This window comes from Podarcis raffonei, chromosome 2 (assembly GCF_027172205.1).
Source record: "Podarcis raffonei isolate rPodRaf1 chromosome 2, rPodRaf1.pri, whole genome shotgun sequence".
In the NCBI taxonomy this organism is placed as follows: domain Eukaryota; kingdom Metazoa; phylum Chordata; class Lepidosauria; order Squamata; family Lacertidae; genus Podarcis; species Podarcis raffonei.
In genome coordinates this window covers 16,414,029-16,428,088 of record NC_070603.1, presented here as the reverse complement: position 1 = coordinate 16,428,088, position 14,060 = coordinate 16,414,029, and the positions used below count along the sequence as shown (strand labels likewise).

At 45.8% G+C, this 14,060-nt stretch overlaps 1 protein-coding gene across 6 annotated transcripts in view; it reads left to right on the top strand.

Moving 5' to 3' along the window:
* LIMA1 (LIM domain and actin binding 1) overlaps positions 1-14,060 on the top strand; it is a 70,376-nt gene that overhangs the window by 34,816 nt on the left and 21,500 nt on the right. For 4 of the 6 annotated variants that reach the window (XM_053375095.1, XM_053375096.1, XM_053375094.1 and 1 more), the window contains one exon: positions 11,308-11,419. In XM_053375095.1, coding sequence (XP_053231070.1) covers positions 11,308-11,419 — 112 coding nt within the window. The remainder of the gene's footprint in view (positions 1-11,307; positions 11,420-14,060) is intronic. The other 2 variants (XM_053375097.1, XM_053375093.1) reach the window with 1 other exon arrangement.

Sequence of the window (14,060 nt, the reverse complement as noted above, 5' to 3'; positions counted from 1 at the left end):
GAAGCAAGCCGGATAATTTGGGCTGCCACAGCAATTCCAGAGAGACAGAGTGCATACGTTGCGAGCTATATCCTCCAGTTTGAGTGCACATTTATTACCGTCCCAGTTTGTCGAATGGAAAGAAAGGGAAGGGCTTTTCTGTTCAGCTAACCAACACGGTTATAAATTATTTGCATTTGAGTTGTTGTGCTCGGATAGTCACGCAACACTAGGTGATCCTACTAGGGTGGGAAATGTCTCTGGAGCAGCTGTAACCACTAGATTGTGAGGTACACAGACCTTTTTTGGTAAACTGATAACATAATAATCTGCACTTCGTTCGGACATACTTACACCCATGGCGTTCAGGAGTTGCAGCCCAAGTACAGTGGTACCTCAGGTTACATACGGTTCAGGTTACATACGCTTCAGGTTACAGACTCCTCTAACCCAGAAATAGTGCTTCAGGTTAAGACTCCGCTAACCCTGAAATAGTACCTTGGGTTAAGAACTTTGCTTCAGGATGAGAACAGAAATTGTGTTGCGGCGACGCGGCAGCAGCAGGAGGCTCCATTAGCTAAAGCGGTGCTTCAGTTTAAGAACAGTTTCAGGTTAAGAACAGACCTCCGGAACGAATTAAGTACTTAACCCGAGGTACCACTGTATTTGAAACCTCTTTCTTCCCTCCCTCTTCGTCCTTAAGATCTTCCAAGGATGGCTACCGAAAATGCAGAAAAGCCTGATATTTAAGAAGGCAATGGGGCCTTCTGCTCTAAGCAAGGCTTAGAGTTTTCAAGCTCCAAGACTTGTGTGCATGTGATGTTCGCATCCGCGTGCCATAAAAGAGCATCGCTGTGGGAAGAAGGTAATGGAAGGGCGTTCAAGTCCAGGCAATGAGTGCCTCATTCCTTGGGCTTTGGGAGTTGGCCGAAATCCATTTTGGCTTGCTTGAGTCATGCAGTGGACATATCCTTGGGGATGATGAAGCAAGAGGTGCTGTAGGGGCTGCCAGCTATGATTTATCTTTCCAGGGACTGACTGACTGCAGGGACTTCAGCCAGTGAGCTGAGGTTGGATAGCTGTCAAAGAGTATAGAATGAGGTGCAGGGGATCCTGAACAGTGATTAGAAGACGGCTGAAGGAAGGACTCTGTGTAACTTGGAGCACTTGAGAGCTGAAAGTTAGGGGAAATGGCTTATTAAACTTCGTTTAAAATTTTTTAAAAATCCTGGTTTGTAGGAGCCTGTCCATTTTCAGATGAAATCAATTTCTCTAAAACAAAGCCCCACATTACAACATTTCCGGTTGGTTAAATTAACCACAGGCAGGAATGCAATCTTAATTGTTTGAATATTAAGAAACACATTTAGAGAGGGTGAAATTAGATCAGACAGAACCTTAAAACGCAATTGTGTGTACAGTGGTTACATACGCTTCAGGTTACATATGCTTCAGGTTACAGACTCCACTAACCTCAGGTAATAGTACCTCAGGTTAAGAACTTTGCTTCAGGATGAGAACAGAAATTGTGCTCTGGCGGTGCAGCAGCAGCAGGAGGCCCCATTAGCTAAAGTGGTACTTCAGGTTAAGAACAGTTTCAGGTTAAGAACGGACCTCCGGAACTAATTAAGTTCTTAATGCGAGGTACCACTGTAATCGTGAGTTATAAGCATCGCTGTTGGGTGAGTGGGTAGTCACTAGTTTTGTTGAGATGGAATATCATTGTTGAGTAACAAATGTAACTTTCTATATGGGAGGAAAAGAATAAAATATTACAGTGGTTTGTTGTTGTTGTTGTTTAGTCGTTTAGTCGTGTCTAACTCTTCATGACCCCATGGACCAGAGCACGCCAGGCACTTCTGTCTTCCACTGCCTCCTGCAATTTGGTCAAAATTACAGTGGTACCTCGGGTTAAGTACTTAATTCGTTCCGGAGGTCTGTTCTGAACCTGAAACTGTTCTTAACCTGAAGCACCACTTTAGCTAATGGGGCCTCCTGCTGCCACCATGCCGCCGGAGCACGATTTCTGTTCTCATCCTGAAGCAAAGTTCTTAACCCAAGGTACTATTTCAGGGTTAGCGGAGTCTGTAACCTGAAGCGTATGCAACCTGAAGCGTATGTAACCCGAGGTACCACTGTATTACCAAACTTTTTTTGTTTGAATCCACCTGGGTTCATGGGTGTAGCCAAGGGGGAAGGCAGAGGGGAGGCTGCCCCCACATCAAGTAAATAAATAAAAATACCTAACTGACCAATTGCGTCGCAGATAGCTCTGTTCCGAAACCCCCCCAATAAATAGCGCCCCAACATAAATCCTGGCTACACCCATGCCTGGGTTCCAGTCACTTGCAGAAAGCCCTAGTTTTCTGCCAAAGAAATGCTATTAACTTGCCAATGGGGATTCTCTGAGCATGTACCACGTGTGAGATAGGCAAAGAGGTGACGCCTCATTAGAAGTAGACTTTATTTTTGTCAAGATACTGGGAACTCTGGAAGAGGACATACTGTAATTCCAACTCCTGATGTGCCCAAGTAGACTTCCTGGAGCTGGTGCAAGTGCATTGCAAGAGACTTTTTTCACTTGATGATGGGAAACTTGAGTCGCCAATCTAACGTTATGCCTGGAAGGACACAAGTCTCTGAAGACTGCGGCCAACGATTCTGTCCTTCAGGCTTCTTAATTAGAAACCAAGCCCTAAAACAATTGAGACCCCATTACTCTCTGAAAGCGCCACACCCTTTGATTAATCATTCCTGCCTTCCATTTGTAAAATGAAACACTCACAAGTACATTTAAAAAACTGATCTGGTTCTTCCTTATGATGCAGAGTACCAAAGAAAACACTTTTAAATACTTCAAGGGATTCGTCTGTTCGGAACAGAGAAATGGTCTTGATCAGGCATAGGCAAACTCTGGCTCTCCAGATGTTTGGGACTACAATTCCCATCATCCCTAGCTAACAGGACCAGTGGTCAGGGATGATGGGAATTGTAGTCCCAAACATCTGGAGGGCTGGAGTTTGCCTATGCCTGCTCTTGGTCTCTCTCTGAGGTTAAAACTGCTTGTGCCTTGAGGCTGATTGACCTTGGCTTTTGCACTTCATCTAAAAAGAGGGCTGTTGAATCACAGAATTGTAGAGATTGAAGGGACCACGAGGGTCATCTACTCCAACCCCCGGCAATGCAGGAATCTTTTGCCCAACACAGGGCTCGAACCCACAACCCTGAGATTTAAGAGCAGGGGTCCGCAAACTTTTTCAGCAGGGGGCCGGTCCACTGTCCATCAGACCTTGAGGGGGGCCGGACTATATTTTGAAAAAAAATAGAAATGAATTCCTGGACCCCACAAATACAGTCATACCTCATGTTACGTTTGCTTCATGTTACGTTCTTTCAGGTTACGTCCCGCGGTGACCCGGAGGTACCGGAAAGGGTAACTTCTGGGTTTCACCACTCGCGCATGCGCATAAGCGCCAAATCGGCTGCGCACCTGCGCAGATACGGCGCTTCAGGTTGCACTCTTTTCATGTTGCGAACGAGCCTCCGGAACGGATCCTGTTCGCAACCAGGTGTACCACTGTAACCCAGAGATGCATTTTAAACAAAAGCACACATTCTACTCATGTAAAAACACCAGGCAGGCCCCACAAACAACCCAGAGATGCATTTTAAACAAAAGGACACATTCTACTCATGTAAAAACACGCTGATTCCCGGACCATCCGTGGGCCAGATTTAGAAGGCCTTAGTTTTCCTACCCATGTTTAAGAGTCTCATGCGCTGCCAACATTTTCTCCCAAGGCACTACTTGAGTCCTGCTTATGGGCTACCCAAAAGTATCTGACTGGCCGCTGTGAGAGCAGGGTGTTGGACTTAGATGGGCCTTTGGTCTGATCCAGCTCTTACATTCTTAATAACTTTTAGTGTAATAAACTCTTAAGTCTATTGAAGGTCTTATAAAGGGGGGGGGAGGCGCAACTGTGACAACTCGGACTCTATGCAGGGATGGATGATAGGCTGGTTCAGGGAGGCACGCCCCCTTTCTGGCCAGGCTTCTGTAACTAGTAGCTGAGTGAAGGATAGAAACCCACATACATAACCTCTCCTGACTGAGGTGGCTTTCTTGCATCAGTGGGACTTTAGAGCAGATGATCTTTCAATAGCACTTGCAACTTTTAAAATTCTGCACACGCATATGTGCATTTTTGCATATACAGTGGTGCCCCGCAAGACGAAATTAATTCGTTCCACGAGTTTTTTCTTCTTGCGAGTTTTTTGTCTTGCGAAGCACGGGTTCCCATAGGAATGCATTGAAAATCAATTAATGCGTTCCTATGGAGACCACCTTCAGACCAGGTCCGGGGACAGTCTGTCCCCGGACCTCTTCTGAAGGCAGGCCGGGGGAGAACGGCAAGCTCCGGGGACAGAGGTGAAGGGGCAGTGCTCCTTCGCCTCTTTCCTCGAACCTCTTCTGTAGGCAGGCGGGGGGAGAATGGCTTTTCTTCCCACCGCCAGCCTTCAGAAGGCTGTTCTGAAGGCTGGCGGTGGGAAGAAAAGCCCTTCTCCCCCCACTGGACTTCAAAAGAGCTTCGGGAAGTCTGGCGGGGGTCCAAGGGATTCCCTCCCAGCCCGCCCTGCTCCGCTGAAGTTTAGAGGGAGCCTGTGGGGAAAAACTCAAAAAAAAATTCATTTTGCGAGAAAGGCCCATAGGAAAATTTGTCTTGCGAAGCGGCTAAAAAATCAGAAAACCCTTTCGTCTTGCGCGTTTTTCGTTTAGCGAGGCATTCGTCTTGCGGGGTACCACTGTACAGTGGTACCTCGGGTTACATACGCTTCAGGTTACAGACGCTTCAGGTTACAGACTCCACTAACCCAGAAATATTACCATATTTTTCGCTCTATAAGAAACACTGGACCACAAGACGCACCTAGGTTTTGGAGGAGAAAAACAAGAAAGAAAATATTCTGAATCTCAGAAGCCAGAACAGCAAGAGGGATCGCTGCGCAGTGAAAGCAGCAATCCCTCTTGCTGTTCTGGCTTCTGGGATACTGCGCAGCCTGCATTCGCTCCATAAGATGCACACACATTTCCCCTTACTTTTTAGGAGGGAAAAAGTGAGTCTTATAGAGCAAAAAATACGGTACCTCGGGTTAAGAACTTTGCTTCAGGATGAGAACAGAAATTGTGCTCTGGCGGCGCGGTGGCAGTGGGAGGCCCCATTAGCTAAAGTGGTGCTTCAGGTTAAGAACAGTTTCAGGTTAAGAACAGACCTCCGGAACGAATTAAGTACTTAACCCGAGGTACCACTGTAGGTTTGTGCACAATTCTGCGTATAATTTGTTGGGCTTTAAAAAAACACAACCCTGAGTGGCTCAGACATAAATGGGCACTCGTTTCAAGAGGTCGTCTGATTCGAGCAAAGTTTGATAGGGTCAGAACTACCAAATTATGTGCATAAATCTTCTTAAAACTGGTTCCTCCTGCATCCTTAGTTAAGCACCCACCCCAGTTGTTCTTGCGTTCCCTATGACAGTTTTCTTAAGTTTGCGTTCTTCTAACAAAAGAAATCAGAAACTCTTGTCTGCTAGTTTCTGCTTGCTCAATGGGACATCTCTTCCCCTCCCCTACAGCCCACAGTGGGCTCTCAAAATCTGCTCCAGACTGTTGGAAGAGTCCCAGGAGCAGCGAAAGGATTGGAAGGGGAAGCCCTTTTGTGTGAGGGGAACTGTACCTGTGCGGTGTTGCATACAGTCGATGAAACCTGGTTAGGTATCTAGTTTGGCCCTCGAACATTCAGTTGGATATAGCTTTCTAGTCAGAACCCCAGGTCCTGCTGTGTTCCCTTGTCTCCTTTTTGAAGGGAGCGGGTGGCACTGTTGTCTAAACCATGGAGCCTCTTGGGCTTGCTGATAGGAAGGTTGGTGGTTCGAATCCCCGCGATGGAGTGAGCTCCCATTGCTCTGTCCCAGCTCCTGCCAACCTAGCAGTTCAAAAGCACACCAGTGGAAGTAGATAAATAGGTACCGCTGCGGTGGGAAGGTAAACTGCATTTCCGTGTGCTCTGATTTCCATCATGGTGTTCCATTGCGCCAGAAGTGGTTTAGTCATGCTGGCTACATGACCCAGAAAGCTGTCTGTGGACAAACGCTGGCTCCCTCGGCTTGAAAAGCGAGATGAGCACCGCACCCCATACTGTAGTTGCCTTTGACTGGACTTAACCATCCAGGGGTCTTTTACCTTATTACAGCTTTGGTGACTAAGTATTTGATCCCAACCCGGTTTATCTGGGAGCAAGCCCCACTTACTCCAACGAGACTTACTTCTGAGTAGACAGAGGTTAGAATTGCTTTGCAAATGGACATTTTGCTGCTCTAACAATTGGGTTCGTCGACACGCACTGGACTGAATGAAGTGTTTTTTCCCCTTTCTGTTCTAAACTTCCTGTTAAGAAGTTTCCATTCCATGGAAAGTAGAAATTGCTAGGTTGTCGTGAACTTTATTATATGTGGCCGTTACGAGCAGGCATGTATTATTTCCCTTGCCAGCTTTCGCAGGTTGCTCATGCCCCAAAGCAATTACGTTTTGAATTTTTTTGTATTTTAATTACGACACCTCCATTGAAATCATGACTCCAGCTTCTTCCTGATGCTGGGACTTCCTGGAACTTGAACGCTGACCTAAAGTTCTGTTGACACAAACTATTCATGTTAAGTGTTTGGGAAAATCCTCACCAAAATGAATTCCTGTCTGCTTACGGCAAGCTGGGGGTTGGGGAGAGAAGACGCGGGTTAAGTTGCTCCAAATAAACTTGAGCAACCTCTCGCTTTCATTTGAAAGCCTCTACTTTTAACAAGCGTTTTAGCTGATCTGCTTTCTAGCCAGCTGCAAATTGTTTAATGTTTATGTATGCTGCTAAATTGTAAAATGCATTTTCTCAAGCTTTGAGTTACCACCCACTGGTAAAAGGAAATACCATCTTTAATCCCCCCCGGCCCAATATTCCTATTAAAGTAATAATCCAAAACCCAAAATTGCTTCCAAAATTTTTGACTTGCAGCCCCCACTGATTCAGCTTGAAGCTTTTGCTGGCTTTGAAAGCAGGCCAAGTTAGGGCTGGGTGATATCTGGTTTTGAATATTGCGAGATACCACCCAGCTAAATATCGCAATATACCGATATATCACAATGTCTGAAATAAGGATGGAGCTATGCAGAGACATTGGCTGGATTCACAGTTTTCCCCACATTGTGATTTTTGCATAGGTCAAAAGCTATGAAACCAATATCATGAAAATGGACTTGAAGCCGGTTTTGGACAATATATTGCTTAGCCCTAACACACATCATGGTTTGAAATATATTGCCAGGTCAAAAACCATGAAACCAAATCGCTATATGGACTTCAAACTGGGTTTTGACGATATATCGATATATTGCTCAGGCCCAGCCCTAGCCCAAGGTACCTAAGCAATTACTTCTGGATATGCAGTTTGACAGAGTCCTCTGGCACTTCTTAAAGACTTCCTGTCACATGATATTCCATAAATAGGAGTCTCTTTCATTAGATGTGGAGAAAACAGCAGTGGGGAGCGTATGTCCATATACAGTGGTACCTTGGTTCTCGAACTTATTCCGTTCCAGCTCCTGAAACCGTTCAAAAACCAAGGTGCAGATTCCGATTGGCTGCAGGAGCTTCCTGCACTCAAGCGGAAGCCACGGAAGCCGTGTCAGATGTTTGACTTCCAAAAAACGTTCACAAACTGGAACACTTACTTCCGGGTTTGCGGCGTTCGGGAGCCGTTTTGTTCGACAACTAAGCCATTCAAGAACTAAGGTACCACTGTATACCCATTGTGTGCATGCAGTGCGATACAGTTGAGGAAAAGAGTATGTTCACGGACATAGAAATCAATGAGGCAACAGTTCTATTTCCCCTCTTTTGAATGCCTGATTTATGCCCCTTAATAATAATAATAATAATAATAATAATTTATAATAATTTATTATTTATACCCCACCCATCTGGCTGGGTCTCCCCAGGCACTCTGGGCAGCTCCCAACAGAATATTAAAAACACAATAAAACATCAAACATTAAAAACTTCCCTAAACAGGGCTGCCTTCAGATGTCTTCTAAAAGTCAGATAGTTGTTTACTTCCTTGACATCTGACAAGAGGGCGTTCCACAGGGCGGGCACCACTACCGAGAAGGCCCTCCACCTGGTTCCCTGTAATCTCACTTCTCGCGGTCAGGGAACCACCATTGACTAAGTTAGCTATGGGACGCGGGTGGCGCTGTGGGTTAAACCACAGAGCCTAGGACTTGCTGATCAGAAGGTCGGCGGTTCGAATCCCCATGACGGGGTGAGCTCCCGTTGCTCAATCCCTGCTCCTGCCAACCTAGCAGTTCGAAAGCACGTCAAAGTGCAAGTAGATAAATAGGTACCGCTCCAGCGGGAAGGTAAACGACTTTTCCGTGTGCTGCTCTGGTTTGCCAGAAGCGGCTTAGTCATGCTGGCCACATGACCCGGAAGCTGTACGCCGGCTCCCTCGGCCAATAAAGCAAGATGAGTGCGCAACCCCAGAGTCAGCCACAACTGGACCTAATGGTCAGGGGTCCCTTTACTATGTTCTGTGTGAATAAGCAGCCTGCTGAAGATCGCTTTACTAATTCTTCATCAACAGAAAATCTTGAGACCTTTGGTCTGAACTGGTGGTGATGGACCAGGAATAAGAGGTTGGGAGTTGTGGTGGGTAGCTCAAGGAATATGTTGACCTAGTGCACAGCACAGGTGAAAAAGCCAAATTCCATGCCAGGGATCATTAGAAAACGATTGAAAATAAAACTGCTGATAATCATAACGATGACATGATAGAAGTTGGACAAATTATGCCTGGCACTGGAGAAGGTTGGTAGAGAAAAGTTTTTCTCCCTCATAACCAGGGCCGGATTTAGTTTTGATGAGGCCCTAAGCTACTGAAGATAATGGGGCCCTTTACATGTCCAACTGTCCTTTGTCAACAACAAATTGTCACTGTTTTTTGTGTTGAATACATGCGATATGGTAATTTATGGACCTAGTAGGTAACTAAAGCCATTTGCACATAACAAAATATGTATTTTATCAAAGTAATTGTTGAAAAGTCCATGCAGAATGCAAAGTCCATTCAGAATGTAGGCACCCTATATAGAGAAATGAGCAAACCAGTGATATTTTAGGGAGCAGGTTAGCAGGCAGGGGCCATGACTTATATCATAGGAGCCTACACAACACAAAACACTGTTGATGTGTGTAGGTTTTTTTAAATTTTATCTTGTATCTTGGAAATGTACCGTACATCCAGGTTTTTTTCCTTTAAATTTTTTTGGGGACCCCAAGAGAGTGGGTCCCTAAGCTATAGCTTATACTGTACGTAAATGAGTCATAACACTGGTTGGTCTCCGTGAGAACAGAATGCCAGTCAAATGTACCATTAGCTCCATCCAGAAAGTTCTTCTTAGGTTCTTTCTGTCTTAAGACCCATGTAATTGTCAGTTTTGAGTAATTATATGCAGGCCAGTATTTGTCAGTCTTATGAGATTTCATTTTTATTGGCATTGTAACTTTTCGTAGGCTTCCCTGGGAATCTGTAGAAAGGTGGAGTTAAAAGTAATAAACTTCTTTTAAAAAAACAAAACAAAATTAAAGGTTTGAGCAAGCCCTGGGGCCTCATTTGGCAGTGGGGCTTGTCTGTCTTGTACATTCAGCTTTGTAGATTAATATTAACTTAGTTTAAGATTCCCACCGCACCCCCAGCTAGGTAACTGTGGCCTATCTAGGTTATAAAGACAGTGGTTGTGATTGGTACAGTGGTATCGGTGTGCATGGAATCAGTGCTTTTTTTCTGGGGGGGGGGAGTGGGGGAACTCACCACAAAGTTGGTTTGTTCGTTTATTGTGAGCCCAGTCGCAGTGCTACCCCCAGCCCCTGACCAAGGCAGTGGCTAAAGATGTGGTTAATAAGCTCAAGCAGGAAAAGATGTGGATTATAAGTGGCCACAACTTTATTGATTACAGGTATAGGTGGATATTTGGCTCAGGCATTGGATGTATATCTGTTCTAGCCTCCACAGACAAAAAATAAATATTTAATTTTTTAAAAGTAAGGGGAACCCAGTTACCCCTAAAATCTGCTCAAGAAAGCCACTGCATGGAATGATGGGTAACCATTAAAAAAAGAGATCTCTGCCCCTTTGGTGCAGAGATGCGGGTGGCGCTGTGATTTAAAACAACGAACCTCTTGGGCTTGCCGATCGGAAGGTCAGCAGTTCAGATCTGCGCAACGGCGGTCAGCTCCCATTGCTCTGTCCCAGCTCCTGCCAACCTAGCAGTTCGAAAGCATACCAGTGCAAGTAGATAAATAGGTACCACTGTGGCGGGAAGGTAAACGGCATTTCTGTGCGTTCTGGTTTCCGTCATGGTGTCCCATTGCGCTAGAAGAGGTTCAGTCCTGCTGGCCACATGACCCAGAAAAGCTGTCTGTGGACAAACGCTGGCTCCCTCGGCCTGAAAGCGAAATGAGCGCTGCAACCCCATAGTCACCTTTGACTGGATGTAACCACCCAGGGGTCCTCTACCTTTACCTATAGTTTAACGTTTGACGGGTGGAAGACAACTGAGGGAGGGTGGGGAAGGGAGATGCAAGAATGATGAGGCAGAAAGACAGCTAGCTAAGCATGCATGCTTTGTTCCAGCTGGGATGGAGAGTTATACGAAAGTCTTAATGGACGAAATAGGTTCTGGGGAGTGCATCTGAAGGAGGAGAGAAGGGAAGCTCTGAGTCCCAGACACAGAGTAGCGAGGAGGAAAGAGCAAAGTAGTTTTAAGCGAGCTGGAAATCTCCAGGTGGTTTAAGGCCACAGATCAGGGAGATGGAAGGTCTTTGGCACAGGAGCTAAAATAAGCATGAGGTGTAGAATGGGACAGAGGAGAAGAGAGACCTGAGAAGTAAGGACAAGGTATTTGTGCTGGAAGGGAAGCTACTGGAGATATTTGAGGACATCCATGATACAGAGATAAACAAATACTCGGCCACAGAGTTCTGGATAGAGTTGTGGAAGGACTGAGGTTGTAACTTGGAGCTAACCAAGCATTTCAGCCAGGGAAACCGAGGAGATGTAGAACTGATTTTTGTTGTTACGTAAATGATGTGTATTCTTTATATTAACGAATATAATTTTATCAGTGATGAAACCTGTGTGCTCAAAAGCACGATGCTCAGACAATCCGTTTCGGAACGAGCCAGTAAACTGATGGGTTTGTGCCTTTCTTTCCTTTTGTTTTTAAAGCAGGCTTTTCGTGACCAAGGCAGGGCTGGTGGTGGTAGGAGAATCTCGGAGAACAGCTTTTCCTCGGAAGACCTTGACTTCAGTTCTGGAGAAAGAAGCCACAATGTCTCAGGTGGGCAGCGTTCAATGTTGCATGCATCTTTGTGTTATGGCGACTTCTCCCCAAATGGTACGGTACACTGGTTAAGCATCATTTTGGCAAAGTGGAAGAGGGATCATCTCCAAAACCTGGGGTGTCCGAGAACGGCACTGCGGATCAGCAGGGCTGCCATACTCCATGGTTTGAGGGGTGGCAAAGCATGCCAGGACTTTTTTCTGTGGTGGCCCCCAGTTTGCGGAATTACCTCCCTTCTGAGGTGCATATGTGCCATCACTTCCTGCTTTTGGACAGTTGGTCAAGATGTATCTCTCTACCCAGGCCATCAAATGAGTGAATGTTTTCCCTCCTTCTCTGCTGCTGCACACTACCGTTTTGTCATTCTCTTGTTAGCTGTTTTGTTATTTTAATGTAAATTGTGTTCTGCTGATTGTACTTTGTTTTGTAACCTGCATTTGGACCACTTGGTGAAGGGCGAACAAATGATAAACTAATTGATGTTGCTCTCATTTTATGCAGAGTAGCAATAAGAATAAGAATAATTTTATTATTTATACCGCACCCATCTGGCTGGGTTTCCTCAGCCGCACTGGGAGTCTCCCAACAGAATATTAAAAACATTCTTATATAATGAAAACCTATGCCCTTCATTTTAATGTGCAGGACTGATATCTCTGTGTTGTTTTTAAAATTACAGTTGCAAATTTAAAATTGCCATTGCCCCCTATGCGCTGCTGAGATCTTCAGTTTTTATTTTTGGTCCCTGAGGCGGCAAGAGGGTGTACAGTATATGAAATAAAAAGGGGCCAGTATAGCTATTTCATGTTATAAGGAAAACCATGAAGGCACACAATATAGATTCATGTGAGGCATCTCTTGGATAGCATTATTCCACGCATGCATAAGAGAGCATCGATAGGGAAACAATATGCATCCATACCACAGATAGCAGCTGGAGGATAACTGTCAATCTTCTTCCTTATTATTATGACTGATGCAATGATCTTTGTCATCATCACCAACAATGCTAGGGCATCATCATCAAGCATTGTAAATCAGCGTTATCATTTCCCCAAATTGTACATTTGGGGGGGTTGGGAGAGAAACTGAGGCAAAGACTACCTTGACAGAGGCAATATTTGGGTTGGGAGAGGACTTCCCGGTTCGTAGCTGAGTCTGCTGACTGATTTGTGGTTCGTCGTCCATAATTTATTTGTCCTTTGCTTTACCAGTCTGTGAAAATCCTGCTAGCAGTTGCTTTCCTATAAACTGAGGGAAATACAGTTGTTTCTTTTGACATCTTTCCCTCCACAACCAGTGCTATTTGCCTTGCGTTCCTGAGCATTTGCTTGTCTTGCACCTGCTCACCGTACAAGGCTTCTGGTGGTATTTACTTGTGTGTAGCCTGTGGCGCTTATTGATGTTTCCTGTTTCTGCTGTTACCCGAAATAAATTGGTGGACACGGAAGAAGGGGTTGGGGTGGGGAGAGCAGAAACTCTTAGCTGTTGTGAGTGCAGAAGCGACAAGAGATGATTCTGCAACGGCTGTAGGATTGCTAGCTTGACATAACAGTGCAACTAGGTGGGAGGCCAGGACAGTTACTTGACCCACTCTGGGTTGTACCATGTCCTTTAAAGTGAGGGGGAAGCTAAACTACACTATGGGGTGAAGGGATGAGCCTTTCCATTGCCTTCTTGTCGCCACTGAAACAACGGTTTTGGGGGGTGTTTCTTCTGGTGACCAAACATAGCCCCAGCAGTTTGGAGAAGAGAATCTGCCTTTAGGTTCAAATGTACAAGCAACAAAAACGTTCAGGCTTCCTCCCACCCACCCCCTTCTGTCTGCCAATGCTGCACTTTTAAAAGTCTCCCCATCCTCCTGCCTTGAAGGGATTGGGCAAAAATCTGTTCCTCTCCCGGTGCCAGTTTGGCCCTTGGCTAGCAAAGGAGATTGTGGAACCTTTAAAACAGGTGTCAGAACAGCCCTTGAGATGCAGTTATCGTGTCTTGGTTAGGGGAAATCAATTCCTTGGTGGCCTTTCTCATTCCAAATACCATCCCTTTCTCTTTTTCGCTTCCCTCTCCACCCCCACCCAAAAATATACGATTTCATTCCTGGGCAAATCTGCATTAGGGAACGCGGGTGACACTGTGGTCTAAACCACTGAGCCTCTTGGGCAGGCATAGGCAAACCTGGCCCTCCAGATATTTTGAGACTACAATTCCTATCATCCCTGACCACTGGTCCTGTTAGCTAGGGGTGATGGGAGTTGTAGTCCCAAAATATCTGGAGGGCCGAGTTTGCCTATGCCTGTTCTTGCGCTTGCTGATCGGAAGTTCGGCAGTACGAATCCCCGCGACGGGGTGAGCGCCCATTTGCTTTGTCCCAGCTCCTGCCAACCTAGCAGTTTGAAAGCACACCAGTGCAAGTAGATAAATAGGTACCTCTGTGACAGGAAGGTAAACGGCGTTTCCATGTGCTCTGGTTTCTGTCATGGTGTTCCGTTGCGCCAGAAGCGGTTTAGTCCTGCCGGCCACATGACCCAGAAAGCTGTCTGTGGACAAACGCCGGCTCCCTCGGCCTAAAAGCAAGATGAGCGCCGCAACCTTATAGTCGCCTTTGACTGGACTTAACCGTCCAGGGGTCCTTTACCTT